Here is a 26,479-nt window from a genome sequence, read left to right as displayed (position 1 = left end):
CGCTGCTTGGTCCGCTGGACGAATGAACTTGACAAATTCAGCTTATTGGCGACATCCCGGACCGAACTTCTCGGATCACGTCTAAACTGCTTAACTACGCGCTTGTGATCTTTTTCACTGACGGAGCATCCATTTTTGCCGTTCTTCACCTTCCGGTCGATGGTTAGGTTCTCGAAGTATCGTTTTAGTTCTCTGCTGACCGTGGATTGGACGATTCCCAGCATCTTACCGATGTCCCGATGTGACAACTCCGGATTCTCGAAATGAGTGCGCAGGATTAATTCACGACGCTCTTTTTCGTTCGACGACATTTTTCCAAATTTACGAAAAATTGACAGTGAAGCATGGCCAACGTGATCTATACACTCTTATCTGATTATAAGCGAAAGCTGAAGATATAATTCCTAAAAATTAAATTTCTACAGCGTTTTTTCCGTGATGCAATTTGATGTGACACACCCTTTATTTCTTTTGAACGCCTCTCGTATCACCTAATAGCTTCAGAATCAACATGTAGGGGAGAACTGTGCAAAACGCACCGGTAAGGTAAAATGGCCCAAGCCATCAATTGTGAAAAATCTTTAGATTAGTCATGTAAAATGATATATTACTTTACTCATTTCAGCTCGCAGTAATCTCTTCCACATATTCACAGTACACAAACATGCCCATCATAATAAAATAAGATACAAATTGAGAAAAACTAATGCATCTGCCTTTTCTGTAAATATTCATGGTTGCTTGGTAAGATTTTGCGGTTAGTCAATGTTTAAATATCAGGATATTTAAACTCTACGTCCACAACGAATCATTGAACTTTATGATCACACTTAAAAATCACACCAACATGTCATATTTTACAAGAGTTTTGCCAAAAATTGTGAAAGCAATAATTGCGGCAATATGCACAGGAAAAAATATTCGTTACATAGGTTATAAAAACAAACGTTCGTTTTGACCAATGCCCTGGCATGTAACCATTTTTTTTTGGTTCGCACAGAAAATCATAAGCATAGTAATTACTCCAAGCCGCACATTACGGAACAAACAAAAGGAATTTGACAGCACGACTGAATTGACCACAATCACATTACGAGAAGAACAAAACAAACTTGTACGCTTGAGCCCTTTCTATGCAGCCTACGCTCAATTTGTGTTGGTTGGGATAGGGATGTCAGCCCTTTGGTTCAGACTTTCTCTCTTCGCTTTGATGATATTAGTTGCATAGTGGGTCTAATTGATTGCATAATGTGATAAAATTGCAACAAGTTTATTGGTTTTACACTATTTATTTGAAATTTTATTCATGTAATGAATTTTCAATAAGCTGTGTCTAGCATCGAATATGTTTTTTTTTAATGAAATATAACAAATAGAAGTACTTTTATTAACCTATCGATAAAAAAAACATATTGAAATTTCGGGCATCTTGCAAGCCCACTGTGTGCGCTGTGTTCGTTTGTTTTGATACGTCTAACCGAGTTGTTATGATGCGTTCTGTCCATGTATTATGGCATTTCACCCAACCCTATGTTCTGAACTGTCGATGGAAATATTAAAATATCCTTGCAAATTCGAGTATGTTATATCAAATTACATCAGGGATATAATTGGCAGTGATGTAAGAAGTATTCTAGATGTTAAACAATTACAAGAAGTGCGGTAAATGACTGATTTGCTTAAATGGTGCGTTTTGTACCACTCTCCCCTATGGATTATTTTGAGTGACTCTTCGATTATGTGAAATGAGATGTGCCGTTTCCAAAAATTGATCCGTGTAAGAGACAGTAGTGATTTCAAGACAGTCGGTGATACATTTTTAGTGAATTGAAATTTGTATTTATTCGTCAAGTTTTACGAAAAGGCTGTATATGTTGAAGAAACACAAAAAAGTGACGTATAAAAAATATGCTACTGCAGATAGAACTTCTTTGGTTTCAAATAATAATAAAAATATATATTTTACTTTGAAGGAAACCGCTGTAGACATGTGTTTTCTCAAACAACGAGAACTTAAATGTATCATTTCTTCTGAAGATATTCACTTGCAGGCAGAGATCGAAATTCTCGCTCGGCTGCGCGATAAATATTCAGTCAATCAATCTAGTTTTCGATGATGTATTGTTGATATTTTCGTCTCTTCCTTTTCACCGAAAATTCTTTTTCAGGGAGAAAGAGATGTGGAAAATCTCTATCTCGGAAGTTCAACGAGAATGCTTTTTCGTCTCTCATTTGGTACTGAAAATATTGAGCGAAAAATCTAAGCTAACTTCACCAACGTTAGTCTGTTAGGACAGCGTCCAAACGATCTGCATTTAGACAGCGTCTGAATTGTACAAATATTAATCCATCTCATGTTCACTTCACGATGAAACCCAATATTGCCGCATGTTTTCATGCAATGTTTTCAGCTGTACTGAAGAAGTGAAAAACCATTATCGGCATCAAGGAGTCACTGATGCAGTCTCGCCTCCTATATTCTCAGATATTTTTCCCCGTGGGTGAAAACGGATGTTTTTCGTCTCAAATCGACGAGTATTTCGATCTCTGCTTGCAGGTCAAATTTTTTGCAACTAATTTTAGAGTATCTGCGTCGTTTAGCTAAGTGCCGCCTTAATTTTTAGAAGAGGTTCGGCAGCTTCAAGTAATAAATTGTGACGTATTTGGTTTATATGTCAAAAATTAAAACATTACATTAAAAAAAGCGTTGCAGGAATCAAAACTGACAAATCCTGATAATTTTCATGCTGTGTTTGTATGTCTGATACTCATAAGCGTCTAGTGGAAAAAAATGAATCCACAGGCACAGTACAAAATGTTCCCGTGCCAGTGAGACAAAGAAGTGCCCGTAGTGTCGAGAATATTGCTGCCGCTAGCGCATCAATTAAAGAAGATCCAAATCAGTCTCTCACACGTCGTTCTCAAGCGTTGGGCATCTCTGTGATGTCGTTGTGGCGAATTTTGCGAAAAGATCTACATTCTTACAAGATCAAATTGACGCAAGAATTGAAGCCGCTTGGCCACCAGAAGCTTCGTATGTTCGTGAATTGGGCTGAGCAACAACTTGAAAGTGATCAGGATTTTCATTGAAAAATCATCTTCAACGATGAGGCTCATTTCTGGCTGGACGGCTTCGTCAATAAGCAAAATATTCATTATTGGTCAGGCAGCAACCCATGCGTACTCCATGAGTCACCATTGCATCCCGAAAAAATACGATTTAGTGCGGTTTACGGTCCGACGGCTTCATTTGGCTGTACTTCTTCCGTGATGATCAAGACCGGTACGTTACTGTGAATGGGAATCGCTACCGCTCAATGATAACCGAATATTTTTGGCCCGAATTGGATGATATGGACTCGGACAATATGTGGTTTCAACAGGACGACTCCATAAGCCACACAGCAAATTTAAAAATCGATTAATTGAAAACCAAGTTTGGTGAGCGTTCTATCTCACGAAACTGCCCAGTCAATTGGCCACCTCGGTCGTACGATTTGACACCGTTATGCTATTTCCTGTGGGGCTACGTTAAGTCTATGATCTATGCCAACAAGCCAGCGACGATTGACGAACTTCGTACGAATATCGACCTTAAAACTGCAGCAGTATCGGCAGATTTATGCTTGAAAACCGTCGAAAATTGGGTTCAACGTCTGAACTTCTGCAAGCGTGCCCGTGGTGGCCATGCAAAAGAAATCGAGTTCCATACATAATGGCATCAAATGTACTTTCAAATGAATAAAGATCTTCATTGATATTCAAAACTGTTTTTGTTTCATTTAGAAAAAACTTTTGTAGCGATCTTATTGAAAAACCCGATAAAACTTACCGCGTCGGTTTTTATATCGTGGGGTAGTCTGAGTGTTCCCGCGAGAATAATAGTGAATCATGTATCAACTATCTTCAGCTGCTTCAAGAAAACCACGTAATCTTATCTGTCCTTTTCAGGGCCACCAAAATTTCTATGGAATTATTTTTAAAAAAATCGGTGAATAGCTGGATGAGGTTTTGTGGTTTTTTGTGGATGTAGAAATGGGAGTAGCGAAAAACTCCGGCCGACGTCACGTAAATTCGTATCGTCTTTGTATCGAACTGCATTTTCTGACATTTTTTCTTCTTTTTCGTCATGATCTTCGCCGGACGGCCACTACCGGTCTTCCGCTCAACGTTTCGGTATGCCAGGATCCGATAAACAGTGCTCACCGGCACATTTTCGTCCCGAAAGTGGTGTACTGTAAACTTTTTCGCGATTCGAAAAACCGTACAACGCGCACGCAGAGTGCTTGTTGTTTCGACGCCATCTTTGATCGAACTGACAGTAGCCGAGCGGAAAGAAGCCAGTAACCCGTTTGTAGGGAGCTCAGAGAGCAATTCTCTCGGTGAGAAAAAAAAATTATACGCTCGTTACTTATTTTACAGGAAGGAATCGAAATCATTTTCATTTTTTATTGAACACCCGTTATATCATACATTACGAGACTGCGACTAAGTGCTAAACTCTGCTTAGCTATATGGAGAGAAGAGAGGAATGGACAAGTGGATTTGAGAAAGTGCAGCAGTAAATATTACTTCTTAGGGAAACATATATAAGGAACATAAACTGAATGTCGGATCTAGCAAAGATATGACGTTCTGGTATGAGTGAGTGTAGACTTTCGAACCCTTAAATCGGTAGCAAGGTTGGCTCTTGAATTGCAAAATTTTAACATAACTAAACAACATGCTTTATACCATAATATCCTTGATCACGAATACATAAATTGTTGATAGTGAAACCTACACGATAGAGACCTGTTTCATTTATTGACTTGCTTACCCGGCAAACTTCGTCCCGCCCAAAATTTGTTTTTTTTTTGTTATCAATACCTTCAAACATTCACGTTTTCTTACTATGAGCAAGTTCATGGGTCCAATCGCAGAACTGTTCATTGACTGATCTTCTATTCGACCCGTCGAATTTACCTTTTCCTATAAAATTTCTAGTATTTCTAACAAAACTCAACATTATAATATCAGATTATTTTCAGACACAATTCTCGTTCAAGATTTTTCAACAACTTGCAAATAACATGTTTCTCCGTTACATGGAATGAATGTTTTATACAGAAAATATGATAGAATAAAGACAGTCCTAGATCGGACAATTCCTTCCTCGAGTTACTCTTATCAACACATCCGGCGATCCATTTTTTTGGTATAGATAGAAGAAGATATAGCAGTGCGTTTCATCATATTTAAATCCATTTCCAGTTTCGAAAGATCAATTTCGCTACCGCAGACATCAAATGAACTAACGGCACTTGTCACTATGTGATTGTAGAACATATGGGAATTTAATTTTCCTAATTTTTCTTTTTTCCTTCAGAGTTTTCCGAAAATGTACAATTGTCATGTTTGGTTGGAATACTTTTGGTTGAAATATGTGTAATATTTTTATGGAACCCCCTCTCTATTCCAGAGGAGGGAGGGGTGTCACACCATTATAGAAACATTTCTCATACCCAGAAACTCTCACATCCCAAATTGTGCTTGATTAGTTCTCGAATTATGCATAAGTTTGTGTTTCATTTGTATGGCAGCCCCCCTTAGAGAGGGAGGAGGACTGTTGTAAAAGTTGCCCAATACGCAAACTCGGTTGAGCGAAGGAATCAACCGTAATGAGTCTGGATTGGCACTTTACAGATTTGAAGTAGAAGCGTCGCAAGAATCAGCTAATTCCACTAATTCTAACATCGAACAAACTGAATTCACTGCCTTCGCACTAATTCCCTACGGAACCGGCCACGAACGGAAGCGAATCAGAATTATTCCTTTCAATAAATTGAACTGACTGCCTTCGCACTAATTCCGTACGGAACGAGTAACGAACGGGAGCTGGACAATCTATCGAATATCAACTAAGCGGGAGGATCAACGAGTACAATATCTTCACGAACTCCGAGCGCAAATTATACAATTATTGCTGCGAACGTTGGAAGACTTGAATCTGAAGAACTCTCGTCAGTCGATTCAAAATAGGTGTTTCGGATGTATTCGTCACGACACAATTCCAAAGACTACTTACTTTATTCAGAGAACCTTGGGTTTTTATATACAATTTCATTCTATCCTAATTCTATCCTAAATTCAAATCTAACGTGCGAAAGAAAGAGAAAACTGAATACGTTCTTACTCCTTTGCATATAACTCCTTTACCTATCGCTTATCTGTGCTTCACCACATGCAACTTCTGCCTAAAGCTTATCTTTGACTCATAACTGCATGCTAAGGTCAACGGAGCCTAGCGCGATAAGAAATGTGTACGATCTTTTTGGTCCCTTTCCTTTCCGTTATTTCTTGCATCAGGTTTTATTGCACCCGCTTCCGATAGGTGAGATTATTAGCTTAGGATCGTTCACACGTTTCGCTCCTATCGTATAGTATTTTGCTTCTGTCTGTCTTTCGATCGTTTACGCTTTGAAATTCAATTGGCAATTGATTTCTTACAACTGTATTCATCATAGAAACGTTTCGTGCCCCGTAAAACCTTTACACGCCAAATTTGGCTCCATTTGCTTGATTAGTTTTCGAGTAATGCAGAAATTTGTGTTTCATTTGTATGGCAGCCCCCCCTTAGAGAGGGGGATGAAGAGTCTAACCATCGTAAAAACATTTATTGCACCTTAAAACCTCTACATGCCAAATTTGGTTTCGAGTAATGCAGAAATTTGTGTTCCATTTGTATGGCAGCCCCCCCCCCCCCTTGGAGAGGTTGCACCGGCAGAAGTAGGTCCTCATTAGAGTTAGATGACCATTGTACCCCAATTGATACGATTGAGCATGGTTCTGTGCGAAAAACGACCTCGGCCTCACGTTGCCAACCCTTTCAAAACTTACTTTAAAACTTTCTAACTCGACATGTGTTCGATTATTACTTATTCCGTTCGATGACATGTGGTCTGGCTGATTCGGCAGTTCCGCTTATATGAAGACCTCAGAAAAGACTTTCACCGTAATGATATTCGCGCTCTGCCTGAAAGATGCGAAAAATTTGTTGAAATGATTCGGTTGTAAAAATTTTTCCAGAAAAGTTGCATTTTCATTCTAAAAAAACAACAGCAATAACTTGGCTTCGCACCTAATGCATCAACACAACATCAACAAACAATCTTTGCAATCCTGATCTAGACCACCCAATCGACGAGTACGATCACCGGGGCGGTTCGAGAGCCTGGAAGGTAATTCGTCGTGATTTCGTTTTAGATTGTATGCAAATTAGTTGTCAAAACGGAACCGCTGGAAAGCTATTTTCTCGTGGGGGCACGCCGCCGCTGATTCATTCCGGGCGCATTATGACAACACCGCCCGGGCGAGACTTTCAAACGCCAGAACGAACGCGTGACTTGCGATATTCATGCCGGGCTTGCATGAGACTTGCATCTTCTCCGCGCCGTCGTCGTCGGCGCGTCCTAACCCGAGGTAAACAACCGCACCGTTGCATCCCGGTGAAAGTCCCATTTCATGCTTTTCCGTCGTTCGGGAATTAAAACCGTCGTTAAATTGATTACCTGAGTGCACTTGAGATCCTGTGCGCGAGAGAGGGCTCATCGAAATTCCTAAGGTCTATATTGAAGCCGCCGGCTCCGGTTTGCCGAAAGCAAAGGCGATTACCGAGAACCTCTGTGATGTCATGTCCTTCTTACCCATGTGTGTGGAACCATGAGCCGCGCAAACTAACAAGCCAACCCCAATAAATTGAGCACTAAAAGTCCAAATTAAAATTCGCCTTTTTTCGTGTCTTCTGGCTCGACCGGGAAAACTCGAAACTGCCTTACTCGCCCAGAAATCGCACTTTCCGATCTCGAAACGCAACGCGGCAGCATCATCGCCAGACACACACCGCAAATGGACATAAAGATTTTTTAATGAACGGTATTTCACTCCTAATTAAACATCGCGCCTATTTCGCAAACCTGTGGCAGAAAAAAAAGGTTCACTTCGCTGAAAACAAAAACAACGGCAAGTCCCAGTCCCAGACAGTATTTGGCTGCTGCCTGTGAAATCGTTTAATTTCTTGAACAACCAATTTCGACGGCGTTTATAGCTTCATACAAGCGACTTAGCTGGTGGACGATTTAAGGAACCGTCGGGGAGAGGGGAGAGGTTCCGATCGATATCGTGATGTAATTAGTGATGCTGTTTTCGGGATGCGAGATTTTCTTTAATTATTCGAACGGTTATGGTGTGGGCTTTGGATCAAGATCGTGAATATATGCTGGTTATATGCGGTACCAAACATTATTGGAGTCATTTAATCAGCGTGGCTTGATTCAGAATTATTTTCTCAATCGCACCCGCTTAAAATCGTTTTTTTCTGCACATTAACATACAGCTATTCCAAGCTTCTAGAAAAAAATCTTCTGAACAACTGGTATATTATTTAAAATATTCCACTTCCCACGCAAAAAGAACTCGACTCGAATCCATATTCATCCATAGCATAGTTGGATTAGGTAATAGATGGATTTCTCAGAAGCCTCAAAGTTGCAATAATAGGTGCCCCCAGTAGTGCAGATGCTGAAATTCTTAATGTCAGAGCTATAACAAAAACGCCACTAAAATGTATGAGATTTCCTTTTGCGATATTCATTTAGATATGCTTTTTTGTTTGAATAATTTCGCCAATTCATTTGTACCACACGAACAAAGACTCATTCACATGCAAATGTCATAAAATGAATTAATTCATATTTTTCATTCTAATGGTAATTTATAGCTAATTATGAATTTTAATTTTTCTTTTCAGGTATATCTACAGGGACGAAAACAGGGTCATATCAACTCATTCAAAATAAACCTGTGTAGAAGTGTATGTAGACAAAAGAATATATTTATTTGAAAATAACAGGAAAAAAATGAATTGATCTATCATGGACAAACAGTTTTTCAATATTTAATGATTTTATTATTATCGGGTTATCGGACAATCCCAGTCTCTGATTACATTTAGAAATTAAAGAATAATGATTGGTTTTATTCAATAAATTTGGTAAATAAATATATCTCATGAAAAAAAAACTACACCATACCGATGACCAAACTTATGAAAAATAATGCCAACAAGTAAGTGGGTTGTAATGTCCTTGTCCTTGTATGCAGGGCTGCCAACTATAATTTTCAAAAAACAGGAAGAATGAAAATAAGAATCATGAAGAAATCAGCATAGCTCATATTGAGCTGTCCGGCAAGTTCGCGCCGATTTTTATTATGCATCTTTCAGACAGCTTAACCATTTTATCCTCCCAGAATATGTTCGTTTTCTTGTATTTTTATGCTGGTCATAGAGTTGAAGTTTTTGCCATCGAACAAAGTTGCAAAATCACCAAATGAGGCAAGCATATCAGCAGTGGATGAATTCAAAAAATGAACAAAAATCAGGAGAAATCAGGATCACTTCAGGAAAATCAAAATTGAGTGTTTGTCAGGTTATCAGGGAGCGTCCCAAAAAGTCTGGGAAATCCTGAAAAATCAGGAAGATTGGCATCTCTGCTTGTATGTCCTTGTTCTTTATACGCTTTTTAAGACCTATATAGAGAAACTACTTCCACCACTTTCACAAATCTCAAATAGAAGCTGGTGTAAAAATAATCTATAAAAGCCCCTTTTTTCAATCTTGGCTTTCTGTGTAACAGCGGAAAACTATAGAACCGTCAGCTGAATGGGGGATACAGATAGTCAATGCAGCAAAATTTATTCATTTCGAAATTTCTAGACGAACAGTTTTGTTAAAAAAATATCATTCAAAATGGTGTGCATTCCACGATTTGTTTGATCAGTGGTTCTGTTCTAGTTTAACCCCCATTTACAATTTTTCTATATTAAATTCTCAAATTTTTCAATTTTCAATTTCTTAATTTTTAATTTTCAGTTTTCCAAATTTTCCATTTTTTCATTTTCCCGTTTTCAAATTTTCAATTTCCATTTTTCCAATTTTGCAATTTTCCAATTTCTAATTTTTAAAATTTTTGATTTTTAAATTTTTCGATTTTTGTGGTTTCCAATTTTTGGATTTTCCAATTTTTAAATTTTCCAAATTTGAATTTTTTCTAACATTTAAATTTTTTAATTTAAATTATAATTTTTTAAATTTTTTTAATTTTTACAATCTTTTACAGTTTTTCGATTTTCAAATTTTCCTTTTTTATATTTTTTTGATTTTTCAATTTTCTAATTTTCTAATTATTCAATTTTCCAATTTTCAATTCTCCCAATTTTACATTTTCGTCGGACTCGATACCATTTTGGATTCAATTATATACAGTTTGGAAAAAAAATGCTTCAAATATGAAATAATTTCACGAAAAAATATTACCTTTCAACGTTAAGGTGAAATTTAAGCGTCTTTTATATGTACAGTGAGGTCAAAATAGTGATTTTTGAAGATTTTGCTTCAATTTTCACCAGGGATTGTTTATATCGATATTGCAGCGAAATTAAGATAGATAGAAGTTAAATGTCAATGAACAAATTGTAGAACGGTAAGAAAGTTTTAATTCAATTGATAGAAACAATCAAGTTCAATATAAATTTTTATGACAAAATTAATGTTATTTTAATTTACTTATTTAGATGTTTCACAACTATATCCTGTACCAAATTTTCTCATCTTTCTGATGGAATCAACCGAATCGGCTTCTATAGCTAACTTTTTAATGTAGCGCAGGTTTGAGGCAACTGAGTCAGAAACAAACAAAAAGTTCTATAACTATGTTATCCTTGATTTTTTTTTCCACTAAAAAATAAGATCCTCTATCACCTCCTGAAAGAATTCGGATTTTTTATATGAGAAAGGTATTTTATGACCTAAAGGGGATGAATCAAAAATTTAATTCTTCTTTTATACTCATATACAGTGTCGGACAATAGAATAGGACCACAGCTCAATCCAAAACAGAAAGTGACAAAACTTTGAGAAAAAAAATTCCATTTAAGTGCATCAAACCATTTACAAATTGTAAATTCCATTCTTCGAAGAAATTAAAATCATCCGTAGTTAAACCAATTGTCCTTTATTTAAAAATGCGTTTTAAGCACACTTACTGACTAAAATAACGCGACATAAAATAGGACCGCTTTAGAATTCATGGTAAAAAAAATAAAAAAAAAAAGGAAATTCATACCGTGATCGATTTGCAGGGTTAGTACTTGGTGGTATAACCCTTATTACGCATCACTTCTCGCACCCGGTTCGGCATCGACTCCACCAGCTTTTGGCACGTTCTCAGCGGGATAGCGTACCACACCGCCTGGATTCTCTCCCACAGCTGCTGCTTGTTTTTTGATTTTTCGGTGTACACCCTACGTTTTACTATTTCCCATAGGTTCTCTATGGGATTGAGATCAGGGGACTGTGCTGGCTACTCCATAACGTCTACCTTATTATCCTGGAACCACTTTTTAACCGTTTTAGCGGTATGTTTGGGGTCGTTGTCCTGCTGGAACTGCCACTTTAGGGGCATCTCCCACTCGGCGTGTGGCAGCATTACTTCCCGAAGTATCTGGGCGTAGAGATGCTGGTCCATAATCCGGTCGACCAGTACAAGGGACCCACCCCGTACCAAGAAAAGCACCCCCACACCATGATGTTACCTCCTCCATGTTTGAATGTTTTATTTGTATACTGGGGCATATACGCACAGCCGAGTGGGCGATTCCAATTCTTCAATTTTCCAATTTTCCAATTCTTCAATTTTCCAATTTTCTAATTTTTCAATTTCCAATTTTCCAGTTTTCCAATTTCTTCAATTTTTCCATAACCTCATTTTCAATTTGCAATTTACCAATTTCATAATTTTTCAATATTCAACTTTCCAACTTTCCTATTTTAGAGTTGTCCAATTTTATAATTTTCCAACTTTCACAATTTCTAATTCTCTCATTTTTATAAATTTTAAAAATTTCAAATTTCCCATTTTCCATTTTTCTTATTTTAAATTTTCAATTTTCAATTTTCCAATTTCTACCTTTCTATTTTCCAATTTTCAATTTTGAAATTTTCAATTTTTCCATTTTCCCGTTTTCAACTTTTCAATTTCCATTTTTCCAATTTTGCAATTTTCCAAATTTATAAATTTCCGAACTCCCAATATTCCGAATTTTAAATTTCGAAAAATTCCGTTTTCTTAATTTTCAATTCAATCATTTTTCAATTTTTTAAAATCTCAATTTTTTAAATTGTTCGATTTTTGAATTTTCTAATTTTCCATTTTTTATTTTTTTTTTAATTTTCAAATATATATTTTTTTGATTTTTTACAATCTTCTACAATTTTTCAATATTTTAATTTCCAAATCTTCCATTTTTTTATATACAGGTCGGACTCGATTATATACAATTTTGGATTCGATTATATACAGTTTGGATTTTTTTTTTTTATATTTCTAAAAGTCATATATTTCAAGAAGAAATGTAACCTTTCACCGTTGAGGTGTAATTTATGTAACTATTACATGTACAGGGGGGTAAAATCAAGATTTTGCTTGAATTTTCACCAGATATTGCAGCCAAATTAAGAACGATAGAAGTTAGGACAATCTAGTTTAATATAAATTTTTGGGATGAAATTAATAATAACACATTTAAAATTATTAACTTTTATGTTTTTCACTTCCACAACATTTCTAATTTCGATGTTCCACTACTATATCCTGTACTAAATTTTCTAATCTTACAAATGAACGCAACAGAATCGTCTTCTGTAGCGTACTTTGTAATGTAGAGCCAGTTTGAGGCAACAGAGTCCGAAACAAATAAAAAAGTTCTATAACTCTGTCATTGTTGAAATTCGAACATATGCGTAGAATAATTTTTTTCATCAAATATGATCGTCTATCACCTTCTGAGAGAATCTGCATAAATTTATTTATTTCATGTGAGAAAGGTGTTTTCAGACTTTAAGGGGATGAATTAAAAATCAAATTCCTCTTTTATATTCAAAAAACAAAAAATACATGCACAAAAAAAAGAATTAAAAAAATTTTTTTGACTCGATCTTATATATATAGGATTCGATTATATACAGTGAAAAGAAATCAGAAACTGTATATAATTGATTCTTCAATTTTGAATTTTCCCAATTTTGTTTTTAATTTTCAAATTTTCCAATTTTTCCGTTTCCCAATTTTTTCGTTTTTCAATTTTCCAACTCTTCAATTTTCCAATTTTCCAATTTTTCTCTTTTCAAATTTTCCCATTTCCTAATTTTCAACTTCCTATTTTCCAATTTCATAATTTTTCAATGTGTATTAAACTTTCCAAATTCCAATTTTCCTAGTTTAGAGTTTTCCAAATTTATAACTTTTCAATTTTATAATTTTCCAATTTTATGATTTACCAATTTTCTAATCTTCAATTCCTCAATTTTTCCAATTGTCAACTTTCTTAATTTCACATTTTCCTATTTTCCCATTTTCAATTTCTTTCTAAATTTTATAATTGTCAATATTCCAACTTTAAATTTTCAAATTGTCAAATTTTTCCATTTTCAAATTTTTCAATTTAATAAATAACAATTTTTCAATTTTCCAAGTTTCCAATTTTATAATTTTAAAATTTTCTAATTTTCCCATTTTATAACTTTTCAGTTTTCCGATTTCCACATTTTCTGATTTTCCCATTCTAAACATTCCCATTCTCAATTTTCCCATTTCTGAATATTCAATTTCCAATTTAATATTTTTCCAATTTTCCAATTTTCAATTTTATAATCTTCAAACTTCCAAAATTTCAAATTACCCATTTCCCTCTTTTCAATTTTACTATTTTCCCATTTTCTTATTTTGAATTTCCAATTTTCAATTTTGTAATTCTCAAATTTTCCAATTTTCAATGTTCCAATTTTTCAATTCTTAATTTTTTTAATTTTCTATTCTTTAATTTTTCGATTTTTTTTTGTTTCAATTTTTGAATTTTCCAATTTCTTAATTTTTAAGTTAATTATTTTTTTGTATTTTTTACAATCCTTTTCACAATCTTCTACAATTTTTCTTTATTTTAAAATTTTCAATTTGTTCATATTTTTCAATTTTTCAATTTTTAAATTTTTCATTTTTTCAATTCTTCAATTTTCTTATTTCCTTATTTGAATTTTTGATTTTTTTTCCTTTTTGTCAATTTTCAATTTTTATTTTTTTTTTCAATTTCCTGTATATATTTGATTTTTCCAATGTCTCATATTTTCAACTTTTTAGTTTTTCTTTTTTTCTTTGTTATTTTAACGTTTCTTTTTTTTATTTAAACATTGAAAATTTTCAAAATTTTTATTTTTTTGTTTTTTTATATTTTTTTTATTTTGAAGGAATTTTACCTCGTGGTATTAGAAAAAAAAGAACACCATTTCTTTCTTCATAATATCGATGCGATTGCATTGAATGGAAGATTTTGCATGAATCTTCCATGAAAAATTGTAAAATGTGTCTTAAATTTAAAAGACATTTAAGGCGAAAGTTTTAAAAAAAAAATTTGAATTTTAATTGCCGAGACTAAGGAGATCCTAGATGCTTATGCGATTTTCAGAAAGATAAGACTTTTTAACATATATTGTAGTATGGACAACCATTATTATTCTCTCGATATTTCGATCGGTTCGTCTCATGGCATCCTATCAGGTAAATAAGGTAGGGTACATATTATGAATAGACAGGCAAACAGAGTAGGAAGATTATAAGAATACACGATCTGTAGAGAAGAGGAAAATGAACGAGAGGCAGAGAGTCTTGAATGTGATCCCAATGCGGTGAACCTTCTCTGAGAAGGGTTCCCCCCAACACATTACAACAAAAAATCTGGAAGGTATATGTTTCCATTGTCTAGAAATATTTTTCTAAACACATATTAAAGTATATCAACAATATATATTAAATGGTGCCACTGCATAAAATTAATAATTAACTATAGATTAAATTTTAAAAATGTGTCTTCCGACATGTTGAAATCGATTCGAGGCGGCGATATTCGTTCAAGCGTAGAGGCAAAAAACTAACAAATATACTCTTGAAACGCGAGCTGGTTGGCTTCGACGAACCACGAACTAGGTTCGTTACATAAGCCATGAACTGTCGAATTCATCAATTTTTGAGTACATCCTCAAATGTACACAATCCAACCACAACCAAAATTCAATACCAGATGTTAGGAAAGCCCGGGGGTGAAGAGCACTTCACGTCGACCCGAAGCAAGTGCTACTTTTAGTCGCCGAAGATGTTCCAAATCACACCTTCTTTGCATGTATCCAAGAGTCGGTACAAAGGCGGCACACAAATGAATCCCACTATCGCGATTTGTCTGGGGGATGATACTTGACCTTTTGAAGGGAAGGTGCACCAAAGAGTGTGCGCGAGCGCACTTCAGAAAAGTCAATTTTTAATTGCTTTCAAACCCGTTTAATAGGTTTTTGGCAGCCACTTTCGAACTGTACAAAAAATTATCCGCTCCAATGTTAGATGACAAAACGTCAAGGTTCAACCTTTCGCTCTAATCGTGATTCCTTGGCACACAAGCGGCAAGCCGAGCCAGCTTCGAACAATGCACCTTTCGGTCGGAGAGTATACTTCAGCCTCCCAAGGCGGCGGTAATGAAATCGAACTATGAATGTTGGATTCATAAATTATGGTACCTGCTGAGTGTTGAATGGTATGCAATGTACACATATGGCACTAATTTAATTGATAATAATAGGCTATTGAAATTAGCTGCTCCAACCCCTTCCTGCTCACCCAGCCTCCCCGCACGGCTGCACTTGTGCAATCCAATAAAGGCCGTAAAACTGTCACCAATTAATCGGTGATCTATCGAACAATATAAGCTCATTAGAACTGGTATGGTGATCGCCACATACTACCGCACGAACGGTGCACTTTCGCACTCCACTGACCAGAGAAGCCGCGCGTAGATTGCAATTCATTTATACTACCTTGGGTGACCTCCAGCATCCATTAGCGAAGTATTAACATTTTTCAGCAAGCCATACCCGCAAGTGATAATAAATGTCTAATGAAATCACTTGAGCCGATGTGCGAATGCTGCAGTGTACTATCACATAGCTCATAGCTAAAGGTCCCCCCTACAGGTCGTCAAGAGCCCCCTCTCAATTAGACCACTTCTAGCTCTTGTTAATTATTAAATGACCTGGATTCCGAGCAGGTCGTCCTGCACGATGATATGCAACTGCACCGGCAGGTTATTTCAAAGCACGCAATCAACGATGTGCTTATGTGTGTATGTACAGAAAATTTAATGACTAATTGTTGTTAATTTTTTAAAGTTATGTCAACATTTGCGTGAATACATCGATCTCAGGCGCGAAGCGTCTAAGGGCAAGCTGAAATGGCAACTTGCCCGCGGTATTTGCGGAAAAAATAAAGCTGTTAAAACGACCGACATTTACTCTCGGGAAGCGAAACAAGTGACGCGCCAGCGTAAATCATAAATTTAATGGACAGAATTAAGGTTCGAAATAATAACCATAAAACTTGAAACAGGAAAAAATATACATGTGCGTTTGCACGTTTTAACGTGTGCACTTGTTCGCAACATTGTAAACGTGTAACCTGAAGCCGGCAGCCGGCAAAGAAATTGTGTGCTTTCAATATCCTTATAGTAGCGATACAAGGTGCGGAATTCGAGCCATTCTATCAAGAGCTCGCGAGAAATTAAGTTCTCAGTTTGCAATGTTGATGACACCTGCGAAGTTTTTGTCCATTTTGCGTTATATTAGGCTGTCAAAAAAGTCCTGCGGTATTTCCGCGAGGTGTCGTTGTAAACGCGTAGTTCTAGTTGTATTCATTGTATCGAGTCATACTATAGTTTGTTGGAAAGGTATTTTTGCGCGCTATAATATAGTCCTTGACAGTGTTTTGTTTGGTTAAGTCGTTCGTGAGTTATAGTGTCGCAAATATGGAGCAAAATAAAGAGAAAATCCGACATATTTTACAGTACTACTATGACAAAGGCAAAAATGCATCTCAAGCTGCCAATAAAATTTGTGCAGTTTATGGACCCGATACAGTTTCCATTTCCACCGCACAACGATGGTTTCAACGTTTTCGTTCTTGTGTAGAGGTCGTCGAAGATGCGCCACGCTCCGGAAGGCCTGTCGTCGAAAATTGCGACAAGATCGCTGAATTAGCCGAGAAAGACCGGCATAGTAGCAGCCATAGCATCGACCAAGAGCTGGGGATAAGTCATCAAACCGTTATTAACCATTTGAAGAAGCTTGGATTCACAAAGTAGCTCGATGTATGGGTGCCACACAAGTTGACGCAAAAAAACATCTTTGACGGTATCGACACATGTGAATCGCTGCTGAATCGCAACAAAATCGACCCGTTTCTGAAGCGGATGGTGACTGGCGATGGAAAGTGGGTCACTTACGACAACGAGAAGTGCAAACGGTCGTGGTCGAAGCCCGCTGAAGCGGCTCAGACGGTGGCCAAGCCCTCATTAACGGCCAGGAAGGTTCTGCTGTGTGTTTGGTGGGATTGTCAAGGAATAATCTATTATGAGCTGCTTCCCTATGGCCAAACGCTCAATTCGGACCTGTACTGCCAACAACTGGACCGCTTGAAGGTAGCACTCATGAAGAAGAGGCCATCTTTGATAAACAGAGGCCGCATTGTCTTCCATCAGGACAACGCCAGGCCACACACTTCTTTGGTGACGCGCCAGAAGCTCCGGGAGCTCGGATGGGAGGTTTTTTGCATCCGCCGTATAGTCCGGACCTTGCATCAAGTGACTACCACCTGTTTTTGTCCATGGCGAACGAGCTAGGTAGTCAGAAGTTAGCCACAAAAGAGGCCTGTGAAAATTGGCTATCCGAGTTTTTTGCCAATAAGGAAGCGAGCTTCTATAACAGGGGTATTATGAAGTTGGCATCTCGTTAGGAACAAGTCATCGAACAAAACGGCGCATATTTGACTTAAAACAGATGATTGTAATTAATTTTATGAACAAATGAAAATTCAAAAAAAATACCGCAGGACTTTTTTGACAGCCTAGTATATCTGATACTAGCTGATAATCGCAGAACTGTTCATTGATTGATCTTCTAATCGACCCCGTTGAATTTACGTTTTACTAAAAAAAATCCTAGTAGGGTAGGGCGGGGCTAGTTGGTCATAGGGGTAAGTTGGTCAGTGGCGATATCTTGGAATCTGAGCGTCCAAAAAATTAGCGATCTATGGATGAAAAATAGCGAATTGCTGATACAAAAAAAATAAGCAAATCGGAAAAACTTTTTATCAAGAAGGTTAAAAAATACGGACATGGTCCCGATTTCGCGAAAAATCATTCACGGTTTGCGCATTATAAAATGTGTTCTAAAACTGGTTAATAACCATGAACAAAATCGGTTCAAACGTAAAACAAAGCTTTATTGTACGTATTAGCTCTAAGTGTTAATGGACGTCGCTTCCAAAATTGTTTTTGTTGAATTTTCATGAATATTATTTTTCATATATAGAGGGGCTAGTTGGTCACACAAATTGCTCGTTTGAGAGCAACGTATATACAATTTTCAGGTATGCCATGTTTCATTATGCAAGCTATAAAAAAAATATAGAAAGCATATGTTTTACTGCTAAACCCAGTGTATTTGAAACAAGACAACCACCACACAAACCACTTGCAATATAATTGTCATATTTATATTTTTTGCTGTAAAATTATTATTAAATATAATAAATTTTTACATTGAATATCAGAACTCACAATAATGCATTGAGTAATGTCGCATACCTGGAGGCTATTTTTATATACTTTGGGGCGAACGGTATAAACCATCAAACCATCAAAACATATGCAAACAAGAATTCAGGCGGTTGTGCGTCGCAGGGATGCTGGGTGATTTTTTTTTTCAAAAGTCTTGACATAGTACGAGAAAATGTCTTCACCATAATATCGGAGGAAAGTTCTTCACACAAAAACGGAACTGTGATAACTCTTTTTGTTTATTTCAGCTTCGAAATTTTGGTTGTAACTCAAACCATATCCATGAAACTTATTGTAGAAAAGGTATGTAATCGGAAAACTTTCGATTTGTGAAGTGGTCGTTTGAAAGATCTAGTTAATCTATTGTATAGTAGGGCCAAAATAATAGAAATTCAATGTCACAATCATTCGAATTTTCGAGCGCAAATGAACTAATATCTTCTAGAGACAATATGTATTCGGACCGCTTCGTTCGCTGAGACTAAAGCCCTACTTTTTTGACGATATTTTTGGCCAATAGTTAGAATTTCATGGAAATAATATCTCTCAAAAATCCACGTACGCTATCATACTGAAATGTCTGAAACATATTTCATAATGTCTTCAAAATGTCTTCACAAAATCAAATGTCTTCAAAATGAAGACATGTCTTCAAACCTTGCATCTCTGGTTTGCCACAAAGTGAAAGAGAGACGAAATCGCTAGAAAAGAATGTCTGACTAATTTTCAACGATGAGAAAATTTTCATTAATTTGTTTTTTTACTTGCTACATGATATTAGTTAACTGTTTTTGTTTTGGTTTAATTGATTTATTTATAATGTAGGAAGCTTCCAATGGAAAAACGCTTATTATTTGCTCAAAAATAACATGCCTATTATTGACCAATTTACCTCGTGTGTGGGGTTATTTGGTCTATTTATTCTAAAACATAAAGACGTTAAATAAAAGAAAAATGTCAAATAATTGATTCTCTTGTTAATTTTCATTGAAAGGATAAAAGGTAAGCTTCATTGTGGTACATAACATTCTAACGAAAAACTTCGTACTACAAAGTTGTAACCAAATTTATTCAAAAATGACCAACTAGCCTCGCCCTACCCTACTTCTACATGGAATAAATGTTTTATACAGAAAATATGATAGAACAAAGACAGACTCCTCCCCTCTTCTCCCTTTAGAGAGGGGGAAGGAGTATCTATTCACCATAGAAATATTTCGTGCCTCCTAAAATCTTCACATGCCGGATTTGCCTCCATTTGCTTGATTAGTTTTCGAGCTATGCAGAAATTTGTTTTTAATTTGTATGACAGCCCACCCTAAGAGAGGGAGAAGGAGTATCTAACCACCATAGAATCATCTATTGCACCCTAAAACCTCCACACGTCAAATTTGGTTTCGTTTGCTTGATTAATTCTCGAGTGATGCAAAAATTGGATTTCATTTGAATGGCAGACACCCCTCTCCCCCTCCCCTCTAAGAGATGGGGGAAGCGTATCTAACCACCATAGAATTATTTATTGCACCCTAAAATCTCCACATGCCAAATTTGGTTTCGTTTGTTTGATTAATTCTCGAGTAATTCAGAAATTTGTGTTTCATTTGTATGGCAGCCCCCCTTAGAGAGAGAGAGGAGGGGTCTCAAACTATCATGTAAACCTTCCCCGGCCCCAAAAACCCCTACATACCAATTTTCAGGTCGATCGGTTCAGTAGTTTCCGAGTCCATAAGAATCAGACAGACAGACAGACAGACAGATATCCATTTTTGTATATATAGATTTCAAGGGAAAATGTTTGAGACTTTTTCACTCCAGTTTTTATTAAAGACGAAGTTCATGGCAACACTTCCCCGAATGACAATTAGCAGTACCATCTCAGAGTGCAATGAAACATTGTAGTAATTATAACCGACAGAATTACTTTTTTTAAGAAAAATAAATTTTGAATTTTGAATAATTTTTTCTTTAGTGTAATTTTTTAAAAATTTGTTTGATATTTTTTTCATTAAAACTTACATGCTTAACAACTTCCTACATTTGATTCCGTGACCAAAATTGTTTAGATCTGATAATTTTTAAGTTAGATTTATTTCTAAAATAATTAGAAAAAACTCAAAATTATAAAAATCAGAAACCGAGACGGTACAAGCAAGTTCCGAGTGCATTCGCGCACACTCCATCAAAACTATTTCATATGAACTACAAGTTACCTGTGTGAGGCTTTCACAAAGTCGAATAACATTCAAATAATCAACAAACAGGGCGGACTATTCGACCAGCTTGTAAAAAAGTAATTTGTTTTTTTCCGGCTACAACAAAAACATTTTCATCGCCGTTCAAAAATATGTTTTTCAATTAAACAGGATCCTCAATAAGGAACATCATTTCTGAGAATAAAGTATTTTAATGCTCACAATAAAATATTAATCATAACACAGTTTAATTTTTTATTTTTTTAGTATTAGATTGGATTGGGCTTCAATTCGTTCAAACAGTACGCAGATTGACACAATTCTAATACTTCTATTCGGAAGCGAAACCCAACATAAGAAAAAGATCCCACCAGCCAACACCTTTTCATTTTCCGATTTGGAAATATTTATACAGCCATCCCATGCCAAACTAATATAGTGGTGAAATATAGTGAAATGTGAAATGAACAAAAAAAAGCACCTTTTTCAAAAGTTTTAAAATGTTTGTAATGATGGGAGCAAACATCTTTTTCTCTCAGACTAAACGTCAGCTTGGGATTGTGCCCAAAAAAAATATATAGGAGGTTGTGTCCAAGACACGAACACATTGTTGACGTAGAGCTACGCTGTTATTTTGTTCAAGTCGTTTGTCAATAACTTCGGATATTATTTTAGAATGCTGCGAAGTTTTAGAAGTATCAAATATCTTGCTACATATTATTTCATTCAACCGGGATGCACACTGCAAAGTACTAAGAGAGACCACAACCACTCAGACTCAGTCGAGCGGACCAACGTTCATCATCGATGTTATACTCCTCGCTGCCTGCCAGTCACTTCACTTCATCCAACCTGCACATTCAGCTCATGTAAATCCACCTCTCGCCTTTTGGACATGGCTTCTCAATCGGGGCGCACGTCATCGAGCTATCAGAAATCCCCAAGCCACCTTCTGGAGTCGTGACCATCCAGCCTGCGCTCAATAGTCGTCCTGGTTCTGCTAGAGGGTCTGGCGAAGGGATCTTCCAGCTTGCTCCATTCGGCAAGTATGCCACACAAATCAACGGTTACTCCCCTGATACTTCTGTACCTTTCAGTAGCTTACGCATCTATTACCAGAACGTCCGTGGATTACGTACCAAAATCGATGCTTTTTCCCTAGCTATCAGCGATGCTGATTACGACATGGTTGTGCGCACTGATACCTGGTTAGATGATTGCATCTATTCGTCGCAACTCTCCGGGAACGGCTACTCTGTTTACAGAACGGATCGTAATGCTCAAAACAACCGCAAATCAACGGGTGGTGGAGTATTGATTGCTGTTTCGTCTCTATACAGTTCCTGTATAGATCCATCACCAGTCGACGATACGCTTGAACAGCTCTGGATCAGGATTGAATCCATGGATAGAACCGTTAGCATTGGAATTCTCTATTTTCCACCAAGTAGAAAGAATGACATCTCTGCTATTCGTAAACACATCGATTCAATTGGCACAATTCATTCGAAACTCTCTCCTAACGACATTACACTACCATTTGGTGATTATAATCTCTGTGATGTGCACTGGGCTATTAACGAGGATGGCTACGCGTCAGTTGATCTGGATCGCTCTCGATCGTGTGCTGCCAGCTGCTCATTTCTGGATGGTTTCTGCTTCCACGGCTTGTCCCAAATTAACAGCTCGGAGGATGCAGAGAACCGGACTCTTGATCTTGCCCTCGTAAACGACATCATGCTACCTGGTTACTAGATTCGCGAATCCATTGTAGCGCTCTCAAGGATTGATCCTCATCACTCTCCATGTGAGCTAATCGTTGTATTTCCAACGGCTGTAACATACGAAACAGAACGTAACGATCCTGGTTTCGATTTCAAACGGGCCAACTTTGAGCATTTGTGTGCAGCATTACTCATTGTCGACTGGAATACTCCGGACACGATTCAAGATACCGATGGAGCCGTTGGATTCTTCTCCAACGCTGTACTTCAGGCGATTACAGCACACGTTCCTTTCAAGTATCCTCCGTTTTAACCGTCATGGTCAAACAACCGTTTACGCTTGCTGAAACGTCGTCGATCTGCTGCTCTACATTCCTACTGCAGTCAACGATCTCAACACTCGAAGCTGCAGTTCAATCGGGCCAGTAACTTGTACAGGATATACAATGGATTTTTGTATGCCCGATACAAGATTCGTATTGAGAAGAGCCTACGTGTGAATCCAAAACAGTTCTGGTCGTTCATCAAATCGAAGCGAAATCAATGTTTCTTGACGAACTTTCTTCTGATTCGATCAGTGGAAAATGCGAACTATTTGCACGACAGTTCAAACGCGCTTTCAAGGGTTATACAGCTCAACCTGAACAGGTGAGATTAGCTGTCCAGGATGTTCCTCGTGATGTATATAGCGTTCAAATGTTCAAATTATATGAGCAGAATGTAGTCAAAGTAATAAATTCTCGTATGCTCCATGGAATGGAATTTCACCTGCAGTGTTGAAAAAATGTAGTTCTGCATTGGTCTCTCCGCTGACGAAACTTTTCAATCGATCACTGCAGCTACTTGTGTTCCCCTCCAGCTGGAAAAATCGTACCTATTCCCCATCCACAAGAAAGCAGATAAACGAGATGCTAAAAATTGTCGCGGCATTACTTCTCTTTGCGCCTGCTCTAAGCTGTTTGAGATCATTATAATTGAATCGCTTTCTGCCAGTTGTAAGCAGTACATCTCAACGAATTAGCATGGTTTCTATTCACAAAGATCCGTGAGCACCAATCTAGTTGAGTTCTCATCGCGTTGTATTCGAGCCATGGATGCTGGTTATCGAGTGGATGCCGTCTACTTGGACTTGAAGGCAGCTTTTGACCGGGTTGATCATCAATTCCTTCTCGAAAATCTAGCGAAATGTGGCGTAGCCCTTGGTTTCGTCGAGTGGTTCGAGTCATACCTGAAGAATCGAGCTTTGTGTGTAAGAATAGGGACACATGAGTCTGAGTCATTCACAAACATATCTGGAGTGCCCTTACTTTTCGCATTGTTTATAAACGACGTGTCCTTCATCCTGCCACGTGGAACGAGACTCTTCTATGCTGACGATATTGTCGAAGACATAGATGATTGTCATCAAAGTCATCATCTTCAAAGCATGCTGAACATTTTTGAGACGTGGTGTGCACGAAATTGTATGACGCTGAGCGTCGAGAAAGGCCAAGTTATATCGTTCACGAGACAGCGGAATCCCATCAATTTCTCCTACGTGTTATCCGGCAAAGCCATCGAGCGGGTTCAACGAGTTCGTGACTTGGGTGTGATTCTTGACGAGGAGTTAACATTCATCTACCACTACAACGACATCATCGCCAGGGCAAACAAGCAGCTCGGTTTTGTTTTGAAGGTCACCAATGGATTTAAGGACTCGCTTAGATTGAAATCTTTATACTGTGCGCTGGTTCGTTCTATCCTGGAATTTGCTTCTGTCGTATGGTGCCCTCTCCCCAGCATTTGGAAAGCGCGCATTGAATCTGTACAAAGGAAGTTCGTACACGTCGTGCTTTGAGGAATCTTCCATGGTGGAACCCAAGGGAATTTTCTCTTTACGAGGAACGCTTAACCTGCTGCGAATTGATACTCTGGAGAACAGGCGATCTGCAGCACAAGCCATGTTTGTTGCGAAGCTGCTGAGGAACGAGATGGACTCCCCTCTCTTGTTAGCTAATCTGAACATTTATGCTCCAGAACGCACCCTACGTCATGGTGATTTCCTTAGACTCGATTTCCGGAATAGTTTGTATGGCCAAAAAGATTCGTTGGAATTTATGTCTGCTACTTCAATAGGATTTTTCACTTCTTTGACTTTAATCTCGCTAGCAATGCGCTTCGAAGTAAATTTAATGATTATTTTAGAATAAGCTGACATTCGCAATGCGTGTATTTGATACTGACTGGAGTAGGTCCATTGAGATAATTTGATGTCAGATGGATTAAATGAAATAAAATAAACAAATAAATAAATAAATTTAGTATTGTCTCAGAGGAATTGCACCACTAGACATCGTTCGTACAACGAAAACCAACCAGCACCAATCATTCGTTCAACATAGCAAGCATACAGAGCCATACATTGGGGGCTTGAAGTAACTAAGAATATCAGCACTTCTCATCATTTTGCGCTATTCTCAAATAAATTCGCTTCTGTTGATATTACTGGCCTCAAAAAAAGTTGCATTACTTTCTCATGCTCGAGATAAGCACAACAAGCAAAACCCTATCACATACAATATTCCAGAACGGTATTTACATGCTTGGTGACTGAAGGAACGAAATAAATTCTGTCTGTTGATCTCAATAACCTCGAAAAGAGTTGCATTGCTTCATTATGATCGAAATTAGCGCGAATTCCATACTTGTTGAAGGCAGTTTTACGATTGGCACGCGAACCCAAATAACTCATAACATTTCAGTACGACATTCACTATGGTTTAGCTTGATATTCCTCAAATAATTATATGGCGCACAACCTTAACGCCTGCTTCGCCATAGCATCAGCATCAAATCTATCGTCCTTAGAATTGATAAGATCTGAATATTGTGTAGACGCGATTCACCTTATTTAACTTCTTCTTCTGGACTGCTAAGTCTCTGCCTCATGGCGGGAAAGAATGACCTCTAACGGGGAAACATTGGTCAACGGATTAAAATTCTCCCAGGGAGACCAAAGATGAATACATACAGCATCAAAAAAGAGCATAATTCATTTAGATCTTCGGAGCCGCTCCCTTCGTGGTACATGAAATATTTAGCATTTCTTCCTATTAACACCTTCGTCGCCCAGAGCAATTCGGTCGAGTTTCTTGCGGGGCCCAAAATCAACTGTCGGTGCGCTAGAGAAAAAGCAGACAACGATAATAATGAATTCGGGTTCGATTCAGGACTACTTTTCTGTGGAATCCGAATGAAATCAACCGACTGCTGATTAGAAAACGTATAAAAATAAGTTTTCAGTCAATTATACAGTGTTGAAAGTGAAATTTAACCGAACGTACTTACTTTATGTACCATATTAGATCGCGATGAATAACTACAATTTTCTTGGAGAATATGGAATATTCTGTTCAATCGATTCCGACGATTCTGTGAATATATCATACTGAGAGCATATGAGACATTTGTGGGAAAATAATCGTCATAAACTATATCACATTTTGCAACTCCGATTTTTCACGTAATTCGTTTTCATCGTTCTTTGCGCTTGGTAGTTGAAAATCTAAAAGAAGAAGCAAGTTGCAAGTGTTTTTCTGAGAATGAGATTAAAAGTTGTGCAACACAGAGAAGCCCCTGTTTATTCCAAAAAACAATATGTTTATTATGTATATTTTTTTGGACACACGTGTTTTTTTCATCCATAAAATGTTCACCGGACGGCGTAATAGTAAATCTGAAAGCGAGGAAATTAGTAACGACGAAATAATGTGAAGCGTTGGAAGAAAAGTTTCGAGTGTATAATATCCGATTAGGATATTGAGGAACTATACGCAA

At 37.2% G+C, this 26,479-nt stretch overlaps 2 protein-coding genes across 5 annotated transcripts in view; both read left to right on the top strand.

Annotated features, from left to right (window-relative positions):
• The window catches only part of LOC129775482 (uncharacterized), a 165,334-nt gene extending 156,445 nt beyond the window's left edge, over positions 1–8,889 (top strand). Inside the window, exon 4 of the mRNA XM_055780276.1 lies at positions 8,789–8,889. Within this exon, the coding sequence (XP_055636251.1) occupies positions 8,789–8,847 (59 nt within the window). The 3' untranslated portion in view covers positions 8,848–8,889. The remainder of the gene's footprint in view (positions 1–8,788) is intronic.
• Positions 1–26,479, top strand: part of LOC129775480 (semaphorin-5A) — a 398,666-nt gene that overhangs the window by 312,089 nt on the left and 60,098 nt on the right. The window lies entirely within an intron of this gene.

This window comes from Toxorhynchites rutilus, chromosome 3 (genome assembly GCF_029784135.1).
Source record: "Toxorhynchites rutilus septentrionalis strain SRP chromosome 3, ASM2978413v1, whole genome shotgun sequence".
NCBI lineage: Eukaryota > Metazoa > Arthropoda > Insecta > Diptera > Culicidae > Toxorhynchites > Toxorhynchites rutilus.
This window is presented reverse-complemented; position numbering and strand designations above follow the sequence as displayed.